The sequence below is a fragment of the Natrix helvetica genome, assembly GCF_964273705.1.
Source record: "Natrix helvetica genome assembly, chromosome: 5".
In the NCBI taxonomy this organism is placed as follows: Eukaryota; Metazoa; Chordata; class Lepidosauria; order Squamata; family Natricidae; genus Natrix; species Natrix helvetica.
Genome location: NC_138551.1, coordinates 110,841,364 through 110,863,879, shown reverse-complemented (window position 1 = coordinate 110,863,879; position 22,516 = coordinate 110,841,364). Strand labels below are relative to the sequence as shown.

Here is a 22,516-nt window from a genome sequence, read left to right as displayed (position 1 = left end):
CCCCTTCTTCCCTCGCCAACACAGAACACACTCTGGACCAAAACTACTTCAACAGGATTTATTGCACAGACAGACAGACAGATCCTTGACAGCAATCCACCACGACTAGACTCTCAGAACCCTCCGGCACGAAGTCACGATAGCAGCTATCCAGCCTGCCAAGCTCACAAGACGGAACTTTCCCAATAGTTCCTACGTTGACTTCTGCAAAGGGCGTATGCACAATCAGTCCTTTTATAGACTGGAGAGGAGTCTACTTATCAGCAGCTGAGAGCAATTACCGCCGGTAACTGCGCACTTGCTCCTTGCGCCTGTGGATGCGGCGGTAACGAGCATCTAATAACTCCCTGCTGATGTCTGACTCACTGTCCTGTGACTCCTCCCCACTGCTCCAAGGCATGGCATCAGGAGCCCCCTTCCTTTGGCTCTCACCGCTGCTCCATGCCTCAGGCGCCTCCTGGTGGCCGACCAGACTCTCCGATCCCTGCTCAGAGTCAGAACCCTGCCCAGGGTCCTCCACATCCTCCAGAGCTGACTCATAGGGACCCTCGCTGTCGGAATTTGGTGGCAGCTCCAACGGCTCCTGCTGGGCCACAACAGGTTAATATTGGCTGCCAAGACTGAGAAGGTTAGGCAAGTATCCCAGGATTGGGACCACCATTCTGTCCCCAAGTTGGCTTCAGGACCACAGTTGAGACCACATAAAAGACATGAGGTTGGAACTGGGGAAGAGAGGGACATTTTATTTGCTCTACTCCAGCATTTTGAGCCATCTGGAAGGAAGTAACTTGCATCAGTCACTGGCCCCAGATCCAATAGGAAATTTGATGGCAAGTTAACCAAATTTGAAGAACTTGCAGAGGATAAAAAGGGAAGCATTGGTTTTGTGAACCTCTTGGCTTCCATTCCCACTCTTATTTTGGGGGAGAAGGCATCCCATTCATTTAAACAAAAAGAAACCAGTCCCTTTGTTGTTGAACTCTGGCAATCTACTTCTGGTCTTTCCTCCTGTTGGTTCCGCCCTCTGGACTCTCTTGCTCCCTCCAGGTGAGATCTTTACCTGCCCTTTTGGCCTCCTGAAAGGCCTTGAAGACAGGGCTCTGCCACTGGGACCCCAATGGGGGTGCGGCACTTTGGAGGTTACTAATGGAGTGGAGAATCCCCCCCCCCCACACACACACCTCCTCTCCCTATGCACTTGGCTCCTTCACTCTCCACATGGGTCAGTTTTATTTTAACTCAGTTGTAAAGTCCTACTTGAATTTTAAACTGTCTATTATTTCTATTTATTTAGATGCATTATAGAAGGCCTAAAATCACCTCTGGTGAAAAAGGTGATATACAAATAAATAAATAAGCAAATGAAATATTAGCCCATATTAGATATAACTGAGGTACATAGAAAGCTAGTGTGCAGGTCATAGGTTGTCCTCTTTGATGGAAATGAATGATTGATTGATTATGTGCCATCCAGTTGGATTTTGACTCTTTGCAACCACATCAATAGATTTCCCCCCCCCCCCAGCAAAATCGGTGTCCAGTTTGATTCAGAATAAAATCCACCACTTGTTTTTTTTTAAGTTTGCTTTTTATTCACTACTCCTTTGCAATCAACAATCAATGGACTGTAAATTCTTAGTGTATACAATGTGCCATGAACTTCGAAACTGACAACGAGAACAATTTGATACCTGGGAACTCACAATCTGTAGCCCATACTAACCACAGAGGCAGCAAAATACATATTTAGATTTGGCATCGATCAATATGATATTATAAAAATAAAATATTGCTAAAATATTGACTTTAATATAGCACACAGTATAAAAAGTTGGGATATATTGTCACCTTCTTACTACATCATAACTCTTATCAGCTTACCTGAATACGGTTCAATCCATATAGCCACAAGAGGATCAAAAGCAACGCTTTTCTTTCATCTAAAGAGCATCTTCTCCTTTTTTAGCCCAGATATTCTCTTTAAAAAAATTAAGCAACCGATCTCTCTCCTGTGTGCTGATTCATATACTTGCCTGCCCAAAATGTTACTTTTGTATTGGATCAAACCAGATGGGAAATTGACTCGTGAATGCAGTTAACCTGTCTTACTTTTTTTTCAGTATAAAAAAATAATCCTTGCTCACATCCACTGGGAGGAAGAAAACAAAAATCAGAAAATGTATAGATGCCAATAAAGTGCTTAGTTTATGTGTGCGTTCAATACATATTGCATAAATATGTAAACGTTTTTATAAATAAAAAAATAGCAGCTGTGAAAACTGCGAAGAGTAAAATCCACTGACTGTTTTGATGCTTCCACAACCCAGCCTACCAAGATACCCAAATCGGCCTTTGCTGGTACATCCATCAAAGCTCCTTCAGATGACACACACACTCCTTTTTTTTTTTTTTTTGGTATCTGCAAGGAGCTTTGGGAGCTCCATTGGGACACGTTCAGTGGGTTTAAAGACTAGCCCCAAATCACTTGGGTGGGTGGAATTTTGTTGATGGAAAGCTAGAATTGCATACTGTGCTGCTGTTCTCTCTATATTGTGTCACCACCAACCTGCTAGTGATGGAGAATTTGGTAACTAGCTTCCTTTGGAAATCAAACCTTCAACTGCAAAGATTCATTTTTTCCCTGGTTGGAACCTACAATCCAGATAAAGTAAGGTAAGAAAACTATGTTCCTTAGAAACCAAGGGATCTGATCATTAACCTTTAATAAATCAATATTTTTGTCTTCATGATCTCCAACAAACCTTCAGGGCATGCATCCTGCAAGTCCACAACCAATCCGTTTTCTACATTTCCCATTAGATTTGCATAGATAGCCATGATATATACTTTTCTAAGTTGCAAAGTAAAATTGCATTCTCTTGTTTGGCTACAACTTACTTTAACTGACATGGAAACCTCCCTGAAACTCAAGCAACCACAAAGCATGCACATACTGTAAGAGAAAAATAGTATATTCACATAATAGGATGGTTTGATGGAAGGATGCCCAGAATATAAATTGTTAAGTTTTGCTTAACAATGCATGGTCAAGCATTTTGTCCAAGAGACATTGCTTTATCCATTACATTGGACTGAAACAGGACTTCAGCCGATACTTTGTCAATTTTCTCGAAATTTCCCTGAATCTAGTCTTCTTGGTAACACCCAGTTTTCATCTGAATGCATACTTGTTTCTGGAATCTGCGTACAGAGCATTTATCTGCTGCTTCATTTATTTCTAGGAATTAACTTGAATTGCTGGGAAAGGTTCAAGAAAAGGCCTTATATTATGTAGCACAAAGATCGAACTGTTTCACTGCAATAACTATTTCATGCAAACTAGATAATAGATCAACCATTTCTCAGAAGAATTTCTAGACAGATGGGTCTAATGGTGGAAAGAAGAAAGGAACAGCCATTCAGGAAAAAGCAAATGTATATGTAAACAGATACAGCCAAGAAGAGATAGGACTTACATTATTCTTTTTTAACCTGGCATTTTTCAGGTATGTTGAGTTAGCTTTGAACAGATTCTACCTCAAATTGTGTGTCCCTTTATGGCCACTACATTTTAAAAAGACCCAGAGAAAATGGATTTGGTTTAGACAGAGGCAACCAGAAGAAGGAAGGGACTAAAAAGAGTCCTATGAACAAAGATGGTAGGAAATGAGGACCTTTAGTCTAGAGAAGACTGAGTGGTGAAATGGTGGCCATCTCAAAAGACTTGAAAAGGAGAGTCAAAAGGTGCTCTCCAGACTGCAAGATTACTGGAGAAAAATTGCAGGAAGGCAGATTCTGATGGAATGTTAGGGGTAAATAACCCTTGCAGGAAAACATGTTGACAGTGTGGAACCAATGGTGGAGTGTTGGAGGCTGTCTGTTTTAATTTGAGGAAAGGGCTAGTGTGACAGAATATAGTCTAGTGTCACAGGAGAGAGGGGTTCCCTCTCGGAGGGCAAAGAAACAGCAGAGCTTGGAATGTCTGGTAGGCAGGAAATAGGCTAAAACGGTTCCTCCCTATCAATTCACAGACTAAATATATCTGTAGATATGCAGATAATTGCTTTAATCTGGCAAGATTCTGTCTGTAAATGAACAACAATAAACTACTCTTGACATAACTACATGTCCTCCTTGATTCTCTGGGCCTGACAGCTACAATTGGATTCTGCCTCTAGAAATATGAATTTCTAAGTCCATCATTCCAGGACTGCAGTTCCAAGAGCTTGGGATTTGAAAAGTAGTGAGTTGGGCAGTCTGCCTTACTAAAAGCCAGGACATTAATGTAATTAATAATAATGTAATTATTTCAGTACAGTTCACACTGACAGACTAGATTATCAGAAAGACATCTCCCCTAGTCCTTGATGGAGGGGTCAAGTATTGAACTACAGTTACAGACTGCATGCAGAGGAGGCCTTCAGTCTGTTAAGCTCTGATCCTTCCAAGAAATAGCATTGTCCTGGCATATAAAATCCCCATCTGCCTAGCAGAATCTCCTTGGCCTGCTTCACAGGCCATTCTGGAACAGCCTGATGATAACACTTGGATCTCTTACAGTAGCTGGAGTTGAAACTACAAACCTTGCGGGTCTTTTTCTTGTGCTCCTCCGTTGTGCCCTGATGATGTTTACTACCCTAGTAATGAAGCATCTTGTAAAAAGACAAGCTCAATGAACACTAGGAATTCAACAATTAAACCCTGAGTCACATACATGTAACATCTTTTTTTCCTAATGAAACAATTAAAACATGCAACACTTATTACAACTTACTTGAAGACAATATAATACAGGTACAATAACAGGTAAAGCATTTGAGATGGTAACTCTAGAAGGCATTAGGAATGGGGTTGAAGGGCAGGAGGAATAGCTACTACTAAGGCAATGGTCAGTGGGACCTGAGCCTGGATCAAGAGAATAATCTTAGAAAACATCTCAGACAAGCCCACTCAAGTTCCCAGGAAGATAAAATGAGGGAGGAGAAAAGCATGTTCAGCCTTGCAATATTGTGTTGTTATTATAGCCATTGCCTGACTGATACAACATCAGCTTCTTAGCCTGGCTTACCTTTTAGGTAGACAGTAATTAATTAATTAATTAATTAATTAAATCTGGATTCAAAATGGCCTTTAGTAATTGAAGAGAAGGAAAATACCTTCCAATCTTCATTGGCTTCTAACCCAATCTTCTCCAGAAGATCTAACTATGCTCTTGTGAAAGATATTCCTATAGTAGGTTCTTGGAAATATCTGACTGACCTTCAGCATCATCTATGGCGCCCTTTGGTTTCTCTCGAGACCAAGACCACATGGGCCAATTGCTCAAGAGGACAAAAAGAGGACAGGGTCTTTCCAGGCCAGCAGGCTCTATCAAAACTGGGAGTAACATATCCATCCTTAAAATGAGGGACACACATCTTTCTAGGAGCCTTGCTCTTGAAATTGTTAATATTGTTAGCACAATATCATTTCTTAGGTCCTTCTGTATTTTTTTAACTGTTTGCATTGGCTTCGTCACTGTGGCTCTTTGTATCCTGCTTAGACTGAAGCGATATATAAATTTCATAAATGAATAAATTATAGAGAGTTGGAACTCATGCATGAGATATATTGCACATTCACAGCAGCTATTTCTAAAATACTAGCATTAACTGCTTATTTCACATTGAGATGAATTGCATGTAATTTCATTCTTTGGGTCAAACATTATTCACACATTTGCTCTGTGCAGCAGTGAAATGTCAGCTTTCTCAATAATTTAAGCTCCCGTTGTGATAAATAGGGATAGGAATACTCGCTTAAAGAAAAATAAAGTTCTCCTGCCTCCAATAAATAGCTGGCATTTTCACAGAAACATCACTCTACATTAAGAACATTTTGCAGAGAGGAGGAAGGAAAAGACTGCAACATGCATGGAATTAGGGTTTGGCTACTGGAGGACATCCGTCCAGTTTAGCTTGCTGGCTTTTCGAGGTCAACCTGGATTCGCTACAGAGCTCTTTCAAGTCCATTAGACTTTCACTTATGGCTTTGACAAATTGGCTGGAAGAGGTCTCTCGACAGTTTTTGAAGCTTGAAATGCAGAATAAGATATACTGGGACTGTGGATTGTAGCAAGCCCCATAGCCTTGAGGAATCACCGGCCCATAACAGCAGAACATCTCCATTGTGGTAGGAACCTAATTTTAAGTACAACAAAACAGGATTAAGATAAGATGGCCAACTTAAGGCCTCCCGCCCACCACTATGGAGCTCTAGGGATGCATCAACAATGAGCTGGTTTTGGGATTGTCATTTTGACAGTGAAAGGAGGAGAAAATGGCTAAACCCATTCAGGATCAGCATCTTCAGTTCATTGAACACATTTTAAAATATTAATTAAGCTCCAAGACAGAGACCAGACATAGTGCTTGGATTGTAAAATTTATTATTATTTGACCCATTCAAAATCACAAAACTGCATCTCACCTATTTTGGGGGATTCATTGGAGAAAGCAGTTATGTTTGGAAGAGTTAGTTGTAAAAGGAAAGCAGGCTGCCAAAGAACACAGTGGCTGGACACCATCAAATGTGACACCAGCCAGAGCATGCAACAACTCAAAAAAGTGCAAATGTCAGGGATCCAAGTAACACCCCCAACAAAATAAGACTCCAAGGCTTAAAGTTCCTCAAAGTTCCATTTTATTAGATATGTCATATTGGCACATCTGGGAAAACCCGAATCTGAAAGCTTCCAAGTTTTCCCCACCCAGTTGAAAGTTCACAATCTATGCCCCAAGCCCACAAGTTCATCACATGGTCCAATCAAGGCATTATCCCAACTGATTCGCGGGCTGGAGGCTAAAATGAAAGAATAACAGTTGCAGGAACTGGGTATGTTTAGTTTAATGAAAAGAAGGACTAGGGGAGACATGATAGAACTGTACAAATATTTAAGGGGCTCCTAAAAAGATAAGGGGGGGTGTCAAACTATTTTCTAAAGTGCCAAAAGGCAAGACAAGAAACAATGGATGGAAACTAACCAAGGAGAGAAGCAACCTGGAACTAAGGAGAAATTCCCTAACGGTGAGAGCAATCAACCTAGTAGAATGGCTTCCTTCCGGTTCCAGCTGCGGTTCGCGATGGGCAAGCTTTGCTCGCCCTGCGCACTCCTGGTGGGCTCCCCTTTGATCAGGGGGGGCACAGGACGCCTTGGAGGGGCTCCTGCCGAGGGGGCGGCGTAGCGGGGGACCCCCTGTGTCGGTGGCGGCCGGGGGGGCTCCCCGCATCACCCTAGGCATCGGGAGGCAAGAGGGGAGGCGTTGCAACATCTTCGCGATGAGGCAGCTGGACAAACTGAAGATTTGAAGGACGCAGTTGCAATGCGGTGAGATGGAGATTCCCCCCGTTCCCTTTCATGAGTGAAGGAAAATAAAAAGACTGTCAGCCTTTTGAAAAAACTTTCAACCTGTTCTTGGGAAGTGTGATTAGAGGGAGGGGGATTTCCCCCCCCCCTTGGACAAGCGGCTTTAAACTGTTCTGCTCTCTGCCCCCAGAGGAGGAGGAGGGGGGGAGCCCGGAAATCACGCTCATAGCAAATGCAGATTTTTTTACTGTAATTGTGAAAATGAGGTGATGATCTGTTTCCTTCTGAAAACTTTGAAAACTTTTGGTATGTTGCTCTCTGATCTCGGAGCTGGCAGGGCAAGATGGCACACTTCCGTCGTCTTCATGTACTTTGAAATTTGACTCCACCCACAGAAACTGCTGGCATTTGTCTTTGTCTCCGTGACACTCAGAGAAATCTCTTGCTACATTTTATCCTGGACTTGGAACAAAGGATTTTATTGCTTTATTGCCTGGAACTAGAATTGAGAAAAGGTCCCTATCTGTCTGGACTTCCTGCCTCATGATCTCTCTTGGCTATCCACCTTCCCAATTGTTTCCTCTCTGTATTGACATTGTCATCTCTGAGCTTTGTTTACTACAATGCCACCTAAAAGACCACCACCGGGGAAACCGGGTTTTGCTGGCTCCGCCCCAGCATCTTCAACGTCCAGCCCCAGCGGACAACAGACACCAACTTCTTTGTTCCAGCCTAAGCCCCCTGAGGTGGACTTTCAACAGATGTTTCAACAACTCTTAAAGGGGCAGGAGGACTTAAAAAATCAATTGAAAGAAATGAACGAGCAGCTCAGAGAGAACCAAGACCGAGCGATCAAAAATTCACGGAGATTGGAACTTTTGGAGGAGGGGATGGCTGAGATGAGGAGGGAGGTGAAGGGGGTGCAGAAAGGAAACCAAGAACTTGAGAACCACCAGATAAAAGTGGAATTTGAAAGAATGTCTTTTCTTCTTAGATTTCAAAATGTAATTGAGGCTGATGATGAAGATCTGAGGGATATTATGACAAATTTATTGGCTGAATATATTTAAAAAGACAGACAACAGGTGGGGTGGGACATGGACCTGGTCTATAGAGTAAACTCAGAATATGCCAGAACACACAATGTTCCAAGGGAGGTACATATTAAATTTCTCAGAAAGACCACAAGAGATGAGATTCTGAGTGCACAAAGGGGGCAAGCACTAAAATACAAGGATAGAGAAATAGCCATTCTGAAACAAATCCCAAAGAAAGTTAGAGATAAAAGAAAAAACTATTCGCTTTTAGCGAAGAAATTATACCAGAAAGGGATGTGGTTTAGATGGCTTATGCCAGAAGGTATGCTAATATTCTGGGAGGACACGAGGGCTAGAATCAACACAACTATGGAGGCTGAGGCCTTCGTGGAAAAAAATAGATAAACCTGATGATACTATACGGGACATACAGGACACGGGAGGTGCCGGAGCTCTGCTGGAGGGGGGAGAAGAGGCAACATTGAGAAAACTCAGATCACAAAAATGAACTAGAAAATCTGTTTGATATAAAATGATTGAAATTGTTTGAAGATAAAAGTTTATGCTGACAAAATACTATTAAGTAGCAACAATCTAATGTATTAATAAATGAAAGTTATGAGAATGGGGGGGAGGGCCATTTCCTGGATAATGTAACTGTCAAAATTTGTAATTTTACCCATTACCTCTTTCCTTGATTATTTTTTTAAAACTAATAAAATTTTGTTTAAAAAAAAACCTAGTGGAATGGCTTGTCTTCAGAAGTTGTGGATGCTCCATCATTGGAGGCTTTCAAAAAAGACTGGACAACCATTTATCTGAAATGGTATCAGCTCACCTGCTCGAGCAGGGGGTTGAACTAGAAGACCTCCGAGGTCTCTTCCAACTCCATTATTCTATGTTCTATGTGACTTCTTCACTGGTTCCACTCCACGATTTGACTGCCAAATTTGGGAATTATTTCAGGACCTTCTTAGGAGATGCTTTTGCTTTGGAAAACAAAAGCTACGAGTCCAATTTTCTTCATCCTAATCCATTTTGAATGATGATAATTGAGTGGATGGACAACCAAGATGGCTATGCTTGTTCTTTTAATTGGATCATTTTATTATATATCTTCTGCAGTCTACAGATTTGCCAATTTAATCCAAAAGTAATCAGATTTTTGAGCACACCCTCTGTGAGTTCAGGGGAAGCCATTAGTCTTGAAATAACGTTATTCCTTTATTGTCAATTCTCTTTCATTGGCAACCTACTAATGTGAAAGATAGTCATCTTCCCCTTACGGTCCCCTTACAGGGAACAGTTACTGAGTGTACATTTAAGAGTTGAGCTTATTCAAATCTCAGAGATTTATTATCTTGAAAATGCCTCGGAGGCAGTAAATTTGCAAGAAGCTATTTCTTATGGACCCCCGAGCCCTACGTCCGTCGTTCTTTTCTTTTTTCCCCCTTGTTTGTTTTGAGTTTCAATATTGTTGCGGAATGCAAACCTTTCTTTAAAAGCAAAATGCTGGAGGTTAAGGCATCCTTACGCTCCTGCCTTTGTTGTGTGCAGGCTTTCAAAAGTGGCATTTAGCTTTTAATGGCACAGGACAGGCCATTAGTCCCACTAACAGAGTTACAGAAGAAGCAGATAAATTTGCTGTATGCCAGTCAAAGGCCATCAAGCTATTTAGATTCCTTCCCCCTCCCCCCATTTTCTTCTTAGATCCATGGATGGTTTCTTGGAGAATTTATGTAAGGATGTCTGGCTTACGCACAGTCGCATCTGAAAAAATCCCCAGACAGCATGATGAGATCAAATGATTTATTAGATTCCTAGTCTGCACTGTGCATTAGAAGCTTCCCTCTGACCCTTTTTTGAAAGGCAAAAAAAAATCTGACCTTCTGTATCTCATGCAGAACGTGAATACAGTGGTTGTTAACATAGTTTGGTGGGTTAAGACTGTGTGTGCACAGAAATGTTACACTTGCAGGGTGAGCAGCTCAAAGAATCCACAAATGAAACGATCTTGACTTGAGGAGCAAAGGGAGAGAGAGCAGTTTGGATCTTCATGCTTGGCAGCTCTTTTCAAACACTTGCAAGGAACACTTCATAACATTTGAAACCAGCCATATGAGCGAAGGCTGAAAGAAACCAGCAACCCTTCTGATGGAAGGATTCAATAAGAACGCCTAACCTGGAGCCTCATTTGATAGAATATTGAGGTGGGGTGCTTTGAGCACCTGCCTGCCATAAAATTAAGATTAAAAATAAATAAATTGAGAGAAAGAGAATTCTTAAATACCTGGCATCATTTCTTTATTTTATTCTTTTTATTACATTACTTGTCTCCCACCTCAACTATGTTTACAAATTATTCAAATGGCAAACACATTTGATATACCTTCCTTCTCCTCTTATTTTCTCCACAACACCAATGAACCTTAGAGGTGAGTTGGCTTTCATGCCAACTAGGCGAAACTAGAACTCACCACCTCCTGGTGATTGGCCTAAAGTCACCCAGCCAGCTTTCATGGCTAAGGCAGGATCCAAACTTATGGACGCATAGTTTCTAGCCTGGTGTCACTGGGCCAAACAGACCTTCATATTAAGGATATTGAATCAATTAATTTTAATTTACTTTTAATTAAATATATTTATAAATTCTGTTCAGTTTAGTTCTTTTCTCAGTTCTTCCCACTGTTCTGCCTGCTTGGCATATTGCTTAAAGATTAAGCATGAAGCTTTGACAGAATAATAGTTTATATTTCTGGTTATATTTTGCTTGAACGCCTCTCAATCAGCTTTGATCCACCTTTTGGGGAAGAGAACATTGATTTACCATATTTTTTGGAGTATAAGATGGATCTTTTTCTCTCAAAAAAGAGGCTGAAAATCTGGGTGCATCCTATACACTGAATACAGCATTTTTGGCTTCCCGAGACCCCACCCCTTCACCAAAATGGCCATGCATAGCCTTTAGGAGGCTTCCAGGGTGTTCCTGGGAGCTTGGGAGGGCAGAAATGAGTGAAAAACGGGCCTTTTATTGCTCGTTTTGGGGGGGGCAGCCCCCAGGAACCAGTGACGTGCGGTGAGGTTTATGGCTGGTGAGGCTGGTGACGTCATCAGGAAGGTGGGGAATGGGACCACATTCCCCGCCTTCCTGAGCATGCTCTGCTGGCTCGCGCTCCGCAGTCCTCGAAAGCGACTGGGGAACGACGAGAACCTTCCTGCCTCTGCTGGACTTTGCGCGCTCCTCGCGACTGCAATAGATGTCCAGAAGTGGCAGGGGCTGTTGGGCTGGAAGCCCAAACCCCATTAGCCACAAAAGCTGCTTCTGGACGTATATTGCAGTCGCGAGGAGTGCGCGAAGTCCAGCAGAGGCAGGAAGGTTCTCGTCGTTCCCCAGTCGCTTTCGTGGCTTCGTCATCCGGGAGCGCCGACAACATTTCTGCCGCCGTACATCCCGGGCGCGACCGGACAGATGTATATAATATTATAATATTATAATATTATAATATTATAATATTATAATATTATAATATTATAATATTATAATATAATAATATATTTTATATATATATATATATATATATATATATATATATATATATATATATATATATATATATATATATATATATATATAGTATATAATATCATATATTATTATTTCATGAAGAGAGGTGAGGCTCTGCCTCCCCTGCCTCCCCTGACCGCACGTCCCTGCCAGGAACACTCTATAAGCCCCCTAAAGGCTATTTATGCCCTTTTTGTGAGCAAAAATAGGCCCATTTTTGCGAAAACTGGACCATTTTTTGCTTGTTCCCCCCCCCAGCCCCCAGAAGCACTCTATAAGCCTCCTAAAGACTATTCGTGCTCTTTTTTTGACAAAAAATCTGGCCCGTTTTTGCGAAAAACAGGTCGTTTGGGGAGGTCTGCAGAGTGCAAAAACTTTTTTTTAAAATTTGCCTCTTCAAAATTTTGGTGCGTCTTATACTCCAGAAAATATAGTACTTAAAGTAGTGTTTACCATTTGTTTAATTTGTTCCTTACCCATGTTTATTGCCCAAACAGACAGCTGTTGGCTATTCATTTCTCTTGTCAAAAGCACAAGAAGTGAAAAGTCATAACATTTTAAAGAGTCGTTGAGTCTCAGAAAGTCTTTACCGGCTTCATCTCAAGTTGTCACTGATTCATAAGGACTGTCACAGTGAGAATAATGGAGATTCCTTCCTCTGATTAATCCCAGGAAAATTTCACTTACCTGGCTGGTGGAGAGAACAAATCGATTGCTTGTCAAATAAGTTTCATCAGTAAAGAAGTCTGGCAGTTCTTCGAAGTTTTCTCTGGCCGTCTCTCGCAGTCCCAATAAATGGTTGTCGATAGCCATGCCTGTAATAGCCTGTGCCCCAAACAGGAGAAAGGAGGCAGAATCGATCATTGCACTAAGACACCAGCCTATCAATTTCTACTTTGGGATTTAACACAAAACCATTTCCATTTTGAGAAAACAGAATAGCAGAGTTGGAAGAGAGGTCTGCTAGTCCAACCCCCTGCTCAGGCAAGAAGTCCTATACCATTTCAGACAAACAGTTGCCTAATTCCTTCTTAAAAACTTCCAGTGATGGAGCACGTATGATGTCTGGAGGCAAGTCTGGACGCAAGTCATTCCACCGGTTGATTGAAAGGATGCTATGATGTCAGCCCAGTCCTCCTTTTCATAAAACTAGAAATACCCAACTTGTGCAACCGTTCTTCATATGTTCTAGCCTCCAGCCCCCTAATCATCTTTGTGGCTCTTTATTTTTACTCTGTGGACTCTGTGGCAATGTTCAGCTTGATATTCCTACTTCTAAAGAAGTGGAAAGTCAAGAAGGACATAATCCTAGCCTTGCTGTTTGAAGGAACTCTACTGAACTCAATGAGATAAAGTAAAGAGGAGAGAAGATGACCTTGAAAGAGATAAGCAGGATTTGTTGAGGATGGAGCTTTTTTAAAAAGAGGATGGAGCTTTTTGAAAAAGTGAAATAACATTCAGAAATGGTTCGGGCATAATCAGAGTTGCAAAATTTTGTTATCACAATCAGTCTCAACAAAACAAAATGCTAATCATCCTCTAGATTTGATTTCCTGGTTTGGTCTACCAAATGGAGCTGACAGACACACCTCAGAATTTCTTCAGTCTGTTTAGTCCTGGATTGGATTGAGCCAGTCAAGAATCTTATTTGTTCACTAGTGCTGCTTCCTGGATTTGCTATTGTTCTTATTTTATCCTATATTTTTAATTCTATATTTTGAATGCTTTATGTAAATTTGTATAATTAATCTTGTATCTCCCTTCTAGGATTTTTATCATTTTTATCATAAAAGCAAAATGTGTTTAATAAATTTATAGGGTGGTAATATTAAACTACTTTCATTAATGTTTACAATAGTGTGTCTAGAAACTTTGCAATGCCATGTAAATTGTATGTTGACTTAGGACAATTTTTCCCAGACTGCAAAAGAGAAGATGACAATGAAAGACATGGAGCGTAACATGTTTATGGGTATAAAGTGGGGTTCTTTATTTAAAAGACTAAAATTTTCCATCCAAAAATTAAAAAAACAAACCAACAGCCAGGTTCTTACTGCTACAATCTAACAATTTCATTCATTCTTCAAAGCTTTGGTTCAACAAATATTCCAAGAAAAGAATCAAGAACTGTCCATTGATCTTTAGGAAAGCAAAAAACCAATGTTGGCCTGTCTGACATCAGAACAAGTGCATAGCAAGGTGATCAAACTGAGGTCACCATGGTTTCCTCCCATCACAAGAAATGGATTGGAGGATCAATGAAAATATTTTCCTATCTAGTGTGATTTATAAGGCTTTAAGCACTGACATCCTTCCAAAGTAGATTAATGTCCTATCTGAAGAAAAAGAGGCCGCTGCGTCCTAACACAAAGGAGGTGCCAACACATTCTTCACAAGTGTGTGTGGGTGTGGGAGGGAGAGAAAAACTTAAATTATTTTTGCTAAGGGTACAAAGTTTAATTTATCACAATCATTTGCTGAGCAAAGAATAATGAAACTATCTAGGCTATCTAGGCTGCACCTGGAAGAATTGCTTCTGGAACAAAGATTGTGAAGGAAAGATCTCAAGAACTTGGAAAGAGCCATGCTGGATTTGGCTCTAGATCCAATTAATGCAGCATTCACTTGGGAAACAGATGAGGTGGAGAATATACATGCCAGGAGTTACTGCTAACTGTGATGGAATGATGGCCAGATCTTAGACACATGGAAAATGGAGCCACGCCATTACAGAGCAACACATCCAGAGTGGTATTCAGCTGGTTCTTACCGGTTTAGGTGAACCAGTAGGGGTGGCTGCTGGATGCTCCGCCCACCCACCCCAATGTAATGTGCGACCTTCTGCTCATGCAATCACATTTGCAAACCTGTAGCGAAGGTAGGTGAATCCCACCACTGAACACATCCCTAATAGAGGAATAGAATCAAGATTAATTAAGGGGTTAATACCACTTTATAATGACTTGGTAGCACCACATATGGAATATTGCATCCAGTTTTGATCACCACGATATAAAAATATGTTTAGAGTCTAGAAAGAGTGCAGAAAGACAGGAGCAAAGATAATTAGGGGATTGGAGGCTAAAACATATGAAGAACAGTTGCAAGAATAGGGTATGTTTAAGGAGTAGGGGGAACATGATAGCAGTCTTCCTATAACTGAGGAGCTGCCACAAAGAAGAGAGAGTCAAGCTACTCTTCAAAGCACCTGAAGGCAAGACAAGAAGAAACAGACAGAAACAGAAGCATCCTAGAACTAAAGAGAAATTTCTTGACAAGGGGAGCAATTAATCAGTGGAACTACTGGCCTCAAGAAGTTGTGGGTGCTCCATCACTGGAGGTTTCAAGAAGAGATTTGACAGCCATTGGAATAGGTTGTTACAGAGAAGATTACTTAGTTCTGGGGATGAGGAAGAGGAGGTGAGGGACTCAAAGCTTATGCTAGGTATAAACTGATTTGGAAAATCTTTGGCAGGCTTTCAAAATTCTATTCTTTTGCCCTAATTAATGATAAATATATTTCCAGAAATTCAAGCCTTACAGGTTTCAACATTTGCTTTTCTTATTGGAATTATAGATGGTTTCTTGGTCTCAAAATGACTTCAACATACAGAGATTTGGTGGGTGAAAATTTGAATATTTTTTTTAGCCTGAAGACCACATTAGGATTTTAAATAAGGCTACCTGATCTGGGATGCAAAAGTCTCAATGGCCACTAGATGGCAGCAACTGTACCTTTGCTACCCTCTAGCGGCTGCATAGTTGAGTAGCAAGCAAGGGATTGTACATTAAAAAACACATGAATGCATTTGAAAGCAATTTTATCTATGTAACTCATTCTACAGGTATCTTTCTTGAAATATTTAAAGCCCAACAGATTTATATCAGACATCAAGTTGAAAATAAACAAAAATATTCTATTTCAGCCTCCGATTTCTTGAAAGTGAAGTACTTCTATTTCATAGTCATCACTATCACTAGGATAAGTTATGAACTTTTTTTCATATAGTAGATGCTTACCAAAACAGTGTAATTGGTCTGAGCAGTTATTGCACTCTTAAATAGCTGCATTTTTTCAGAATTCTGTAGATAAAACAGAATACAGAGATTTTCCAAATTTATATATCCACGTGGACAATCCCATTAATTTTAATTCAGTGATTAATTCCTTTAGTACAGTTCTGCATTAGGAGTAGAACTGATTCTAAACTAGAATGCAAGTTTGAACAATATTTGTTCAGTTTGAAATCAGTTTGAAAATTCATGGTTAAGTTTCAGGCTTCAAGTGAAAAATAGAGAAAAAGGGTGGAATGCTGAGTGGTTGTACAGAAACTGATGGAGTTGGCAGAGTTGGCTAAATTGACAATTTGGTTCAAAGAAAGGAATATAAGTACTTTGGTTTCTACTTGGAAACCATTTCTGGACTTGGTGCTTGAGGTGGAAAAAAATGAAACTTTGATTTTGGGTTTTACCTATTAGATTGATTTTTCATTATGGAAATGGCTAGTTTATATTAGTATGGAAAAGTAAAAAGTTGAGATCCTTGTTAATGCTTTATTCTACTGCAACAGAGAGAGTCGGAAGTCAATATCTTTTTTTTCTCTCCTCCTCCTCTTCCTCACTTCTTTTTTCCCCTTTCCCTCCCCTGGGTTTTACTATTTGCTGTTATATTTTATTCTGTAATCTAATAAAATGTTAAAATACTGGATACTGAATATGCCAGTCTCCGTAATACTGTAGATATTGATTTATCCTTGTGTTATAGGCATGGAGAAAGAACATACACAAAGTTGTAACAGTCCAGAGATAGGCTGTTCTGTCCAACCTACCTTATGGCTGCCTTCCCCAACATGGTGCTCCCCAAATCTGATGGATTACAACTCTTAACATCTCCACTCAATATATCTGAAAGCTTCCCCAGAAGCCATGAAGATTCAGATTCAATCTAACTGAAGCCAGCACAATGTACGCAGTTTTAATACTAACAAACCAATCATTAAATGCTTCAGTGGCTGAAGAATTAGCTTGGTGTACTCAGCAAAAGAGTAGCTCACCACATGCAGAAGCTTTTAAAAGTAGCTACACCTTGCAGGCCTGCTCTCCTCAGCTGCAATGACAACCCAGGGACAGATAAATATGAATGCTTTAAAGAATTCAATCTGATGCTATACTGCTATTTCTTTTCTCACTTGCTTTGAAGCACCTGCTGAAAACCAAAACTAAACAATGCCCAATTTTACTGATTCTGCAATGCATTATAGTTACCCTTAAGGTGAGTTGTTACAGCATCATTTGAGCTTACTAAATGGGTATAGCTTAGCATAGGATTACTTTTAACTCACTATCACTGGGCATCTATCAAGGATTACCGTACTTGCCACCAATGAATTCATTACAAAATCCGGTATTTCTTCTCTTTCTTGCACTTCCTCTCTATACACCTGTCCTCTCTGGACAAGCAAAGAAGTAAAGCATCCCCCAACCTATCTATCTCAAACCATTTATAGAGTGAATGATCCTCTCCAACAGTAGATTTGACTTCTTAGCTGTCTTGGGTACTTGAGAGGAAAGACAGGAATAGAAATGGAATGCATATATAAACCTGAAACATAAGCCAAAGAGTCAGAGACCTGGAGAGCTGATTTCTTATCTACCATTCCTTCTGCAAACGTTAACGCTTCAGGAGTGGCAGAGCGGATGTTGTCTACCCTCCCGCATTCATAGCGACGAAGAGAAGCACTTTCGTAGGTGGGAACCAGCCTCATGTTCAACCTACAATGGAACAACAATAGAATCCTGATTTGATCATTCCCTTATTATAGAAGCTCTAAACAGCTAGAAGAAAACAGTAGCATCCTGATCCAGGTGTATATTTTACTATTGTATTTTCCACTGGGTTTAGGACTTCCATTTTAACTATGGGAAGAATCTAATGGCCAACTAGAATTTTGGGCCTCCCAACTCTGTTCTAGATTAAAAAGTGGTGGAATCCTTAGAGGAGTATAAAGATGTATCCTACAGAATATAAAGTTTAATTGATTTGGATTTGGATGTCCATTCATCTCCACAAGTGACTCTGGGTGGCAAGCAAACTTACAATTAATCAAAAACAAATTCTCATCAGAGATACAAAAATTAAGAAGCCCAACACCTAAGGAAATGTCTTGTTACATCTAGACAGACTACCTAGTTCTATCTAGACTGTGTGTGGAATGGCTGGCTGTGTGTCCTCTTTTGCAATTGTGAATTCTTTCTTTAGAAAGTCTTCCAATTAGATGGCAGTACTAGTTAACCTTTGGTAGAACTGGAAAAGCTAAGCAGGATGAGTCCTAGTTAGTATTTGGATGACAGTTCACTAAAAAGAAAATTTTAGGATGACAGCCTATATGGAAAATGAAAAGAAAAAAGCACTTGAAATATATCAGTGTTACCAGGAAAATTACAGAGAGAGCTATGAAGATTGTAGGTAGGAAGTGAGCTGAAGTCAAAAGCCATCCATTTCCAGATTCTGAATTTGTGTCAAGAGTTCTGAAGTCAGTGTGTAAGTGGTGGAATTTATGTGGCTACAGCATCATCAAACATCATCCCATAGCATTGTAACAGGATTACAGAGCTTTATAAAGTGGGTCTTCCCCAAAAGATTCCGATCAGGTTATACTTTGGTTGGACCCTGGAAATGTTGTATTACCTTCTTCGGTTCCTTCTGGCTACCTTGAGTGTGAGAGGGAAAAATAATCATTCAACTTATCTCCATGACATCCAGAAGATAATTTGGACTGGGAAGGATTTATTTACTTGTTTCTGTATGGTAGGATAGTTCAACCATCCCTCTGAATACCCCATGTGGGAAGACACGGTAGAAAAACCTTGAATTTTCAGACAACAGGTCAGAGAAGAAACCAACATCTCAGGATCTTCTCCATAACTCTACCTGAAGGTGCAGAAGATTGGTGGCCTGCTCTGAACTTGATCACTCCAGGCAGAGAACCTTTGAACAGCCTGGACTTTTGACCACAAAGTAGACAGCAGGCTCTCCTGGAACTCCACTGAATTATATGCTTCTTTATCATTCATTGGCCTCTAATATGCTTTCATTGTGTTCTTTATCAACAAACACAATCCCAATTCTATGGTCCTTGCTCTCCCTGGGATCTAGAATGCTGTTTAGTTAAAGGCTCTCAATTCCATACCCATCCCAGCTGCTCACTCCTGTGTAATGTGTAGCTTTGCCAAAACAATCTGTATTAAGGGAAGCTATAGAGAAAGCCGCAGGTCATTTACAGACTAATGGAGAGAAGGACACAGCAGGCAATTTGGCCCAGACTGAAATCTGTGCGGTCAACGTATTTCCTTCATGTACCGGAAAAAAGCCAACTGGAGTGCTACTTGGATGTAGGCATCTGGACTCATCTTCTGTTTTTTGATAAATTCTTTCCCATAGTTTTCAAACTTATAAGCAACAAAATCCAGATTCTTCACCAGTCTAGAAAAGAAGAAAGAGGAATAAGTGTGAGAAGTTCACACCATCTTTTTAAAAAATAAACATGCTTCTCCTGACAAGCCGTCCAAATCATTGGCAGCATTGTGTCCATAAAAAGCTTGAAGTTCAGGCATTAAACTCAGTTCCCAGACATCTGATGAATTGTTCAGTGCAATTGAAGCAGCTCTACATCTCCTCTGAGACCTGGAATAAGCAGTTCAGGAGAAGCAGGTTTACAATCAGAAGCACAAGTGTATGCAAAGAGCCATGGCTTGAATTCAAATGGGCTGCTCTAGGATTCAAATTAGTTCCTTTTACTCTCATGGCAGCGGTCGCTTGCTGGAGCTCTAGACTTATTCCTCAGACTAATTAGAGAACACTTTGTGCACTCACAAAGGGTAAAAGTTTACATAAAATGCAAAGACTAACATTTACTTTATTTCCCCTCTTGCTTGGTGTTATGATTAATGCAACAGGAACACACTGACAATAATACACAGGACACCGCCGTGGTGGAGGACGGAGCTGAATCCTGCAGGGGCTCAGCCCTGCTCCTTTGCTTGGATGTTTTCCCAGATATTTATATATTTAACAGAGCTTTCTGAGGGGCATTTGACTTACTTCAAAGGTTGTGCACAGCCCTGGCATTTAATATATTTCTTTGCCATTTTTCAAGGCTGGGATTTTTCTCAAGGTGCTTCTAATGCAAAAGCAAAATAGGAATTGTAAAATAAGCAAATGGAAAAGAAAATGTAACGGAAATATCCAACAGCAGAAAAGAGCTTTTCCTTTTAGGGACGAGCCAGAGAGAACAGATGTTTTAAAAGAAGAAGCTTTCAATGAAACCACGATGCCTCTTGAGGAAGCGAATTTTCTGATGAGACGTCACAACAAAAATAGTTTTTCCTATACTGCCTATCTTACATTTGCTAATACAGAGTTAACCTGCAGCCCTCATATCTCTGCATGAAATATAGAATTATGACTACAGATGAAAAGCCTGATGGAACCAGAAAGGTTCCAGACGGAGCTTGGGCCACTTCCTGTCGACCTGACCCGCTCCCGGACGGAGGACCTGGTGGCCGCATGGAATAGTGCGGCCGCCGGGGCCCTAGACCGGGTTGCGCCTTTGCGGCCTCTCCTACGGCAAAGAACCATCCTGGCCCCTTGGTTTACCGAGGAGCTGAGGGTGATGAAACGCCATAAGAGACGCCTAGAGAGCAGATGGAGATCTTCGCGTTCCGAATCTGACCGAACACAGGTAAGAGCCTACTTAAGGACATACCTTGTGGCATTGAGGGTGGCCAAACGCCGATATTGTGCCACTCTCATTGCATCCGCAGATAACCGCCCTGCCGCCCTGTTTCGGGTGACCCGCTCTCTTCTATCACAGAGGCCACGGGAAGCCCCTCTGCAGGGCAGGGCAGAGGAATTTGGGGAATATCTGCAGGATAAAATCACTCAGATCCGGAGGGAATGGATCTCCCTCAGTGTTCCAGGGGAGACGTCTGACGCCAGTCTTGAGAGACCATTCTGGGAGGAGTTTGACTCTGTTGCCCCCGATGATTTGGACAGGTTGCGTTGGCGACTGCGAGCCACCACATGTTTATTGGACCCATGTCCCTCCTGGCTTGTACTGGCATCCTGGGAGGTCACACGAGGCTGGCTCTTGGGAATGGTGAACGCTTCGTTGAGTGAGGGGTTCCTACCAGCCGCCTTGAAAGAGGCGGTTGTGAGGCCCTTACTCAAGAAGCCTTCGCTGGACCCAACTGAGCTAGCTAATTATCATCCAGTCTCCAACCTTCCCTTTTTAGCGAAGGTTGTAGAGAGTGTGGTAGCTACGCAGTTCCCACGCCACCTGGAGGAAAATGACTATCTAGACCCGCGCCAGTCCGGTTTCCGACCCGGGCACAGCACGGAGACGGCCTTGGTCGCGTTGGTTGATGATCTCTGGAGAGCTAAGGATAGGGGTTGTTCCTCTATCCTGGTTCTGTTAGATCTCTCAGCGGCTTTCGATACCATCGACCATGGTATCCTATTGCGCCGGCTGGAGGGGCTGGGAGTAAGAGGCACCGTTTTATGGTGGTTCTGCTCCTACCTCTCTGACCGGACGCAATGTGTGTTGGCAGGGGAGCAGCGGTCGACCCTGAGGCCACTCACTTGTGGGGTGCCACAGGGGTCGGTCCTCTCGCCTCTCCTGTTCAACACATATATGAAACCGCTGGGTGAGATCATCCGTGGTTTTGGGGTGGGATACCATCTGTACGCTGATGATACTCAGCTGTACATTTCCACCCCGAACCACCCCAACGAGGCCGTTGACGTGATGTCCCAGTGTCTGGAAGCCGTACGGGTCTGGATGGGAGACAACAGACTTAAACTCAACCCCTCCAAGACGGAGTGGCTGTGGCTACCGGCCCCTCGGTTCAACCAGCTGACACCATTGCTGGCCATTGGGGGCAACCAACTGGCCCCTGTGGAACGGGCGCGCAACTTGGGCATCCTCCTAGATGCCCGGCTGTCTATGGATGACCATGTGGCAGCCATGGCAAGGGGGGCGTTCCACCAGGTTCGCCTGGTGCGCCAATTGCGCCCCCTATTGGACCGGGATGCCCTTCGCACAGTCACTCATGCGCTGGTGACGTCTCGTCTGGACTACTGCAATGCTCTTTACATGGGGCTTCCCTTGAGATGCACCCGAGGACTGCAGTTGCAGAACGCGGCCGCGCGGGCAGTGATAGGGAGTACGAGGTACTCCCATGTGACACCACTCCTGCGCGAGCTGCACTGGCTCCCGGTAGTCTTTCGGGTGCGTTTCAAGGTTTTGATTACTATCTTTAAAGCGCTCCATGGCACAGGACCTAGCTATTTGCGGGATCGTATCCTGCCCCATACATCCCTGCGACCAATTCGCTCTCACAGGGAGGGACTTCTCCGGGTGCCGTCCACCAAGCAATGCCAGAGGGCGGCGCCGAGGGGCAGGGCCTTCTCTGTGATGGGCCCAGCCCTCTGGAATGACCTCCCCCCCGACATCAGGACAACAACCGATCTCCGTTCCTTCCGCATGAAACTCAAGACCCACCTGTTCC

General features: G+C 42.1%; 1 protein-coding gene across 1 annotated transcript in view; it reads right to left on the bottom strand.

Moving 5' to 3' along the window:
• Positions 1-1,546: 1,546 nt before the first annotated feature.
• The window catches only part of CHAT (choline O-acetyltransferase), a 50,851-nt gene continuing 29,881 nt past the window's right edge, over positions 1,547-22,516 (bottom strand). Inside the window, exons 11-15 of the mRNA XM_081956326.1 lie at positions 19,308-19,430; positions 17,578-17,719; positions 15,968-16,030; positions 12,635-12,772; positions 1,547-6,179 (exon numbers count right to left, since the gene is read on the bottom strand). Of these exons, the coding sequence (XP_081812452.1) occupies positions 5,919-6,179; positions 12,635-12,772; positions 15,968-16,030; positions 17,578-17,719; positions 19,308-19,430 (727 nt within the window). The 3' untranslated portion in view covers positions 1,547-5,918. The remainder of the gene's footprint in view (positions 6,180-12,634; positions 12,773-15,967; positions 16,031-17,577; positions 17,720-19,307; positions 19,431-22,516) is intronic.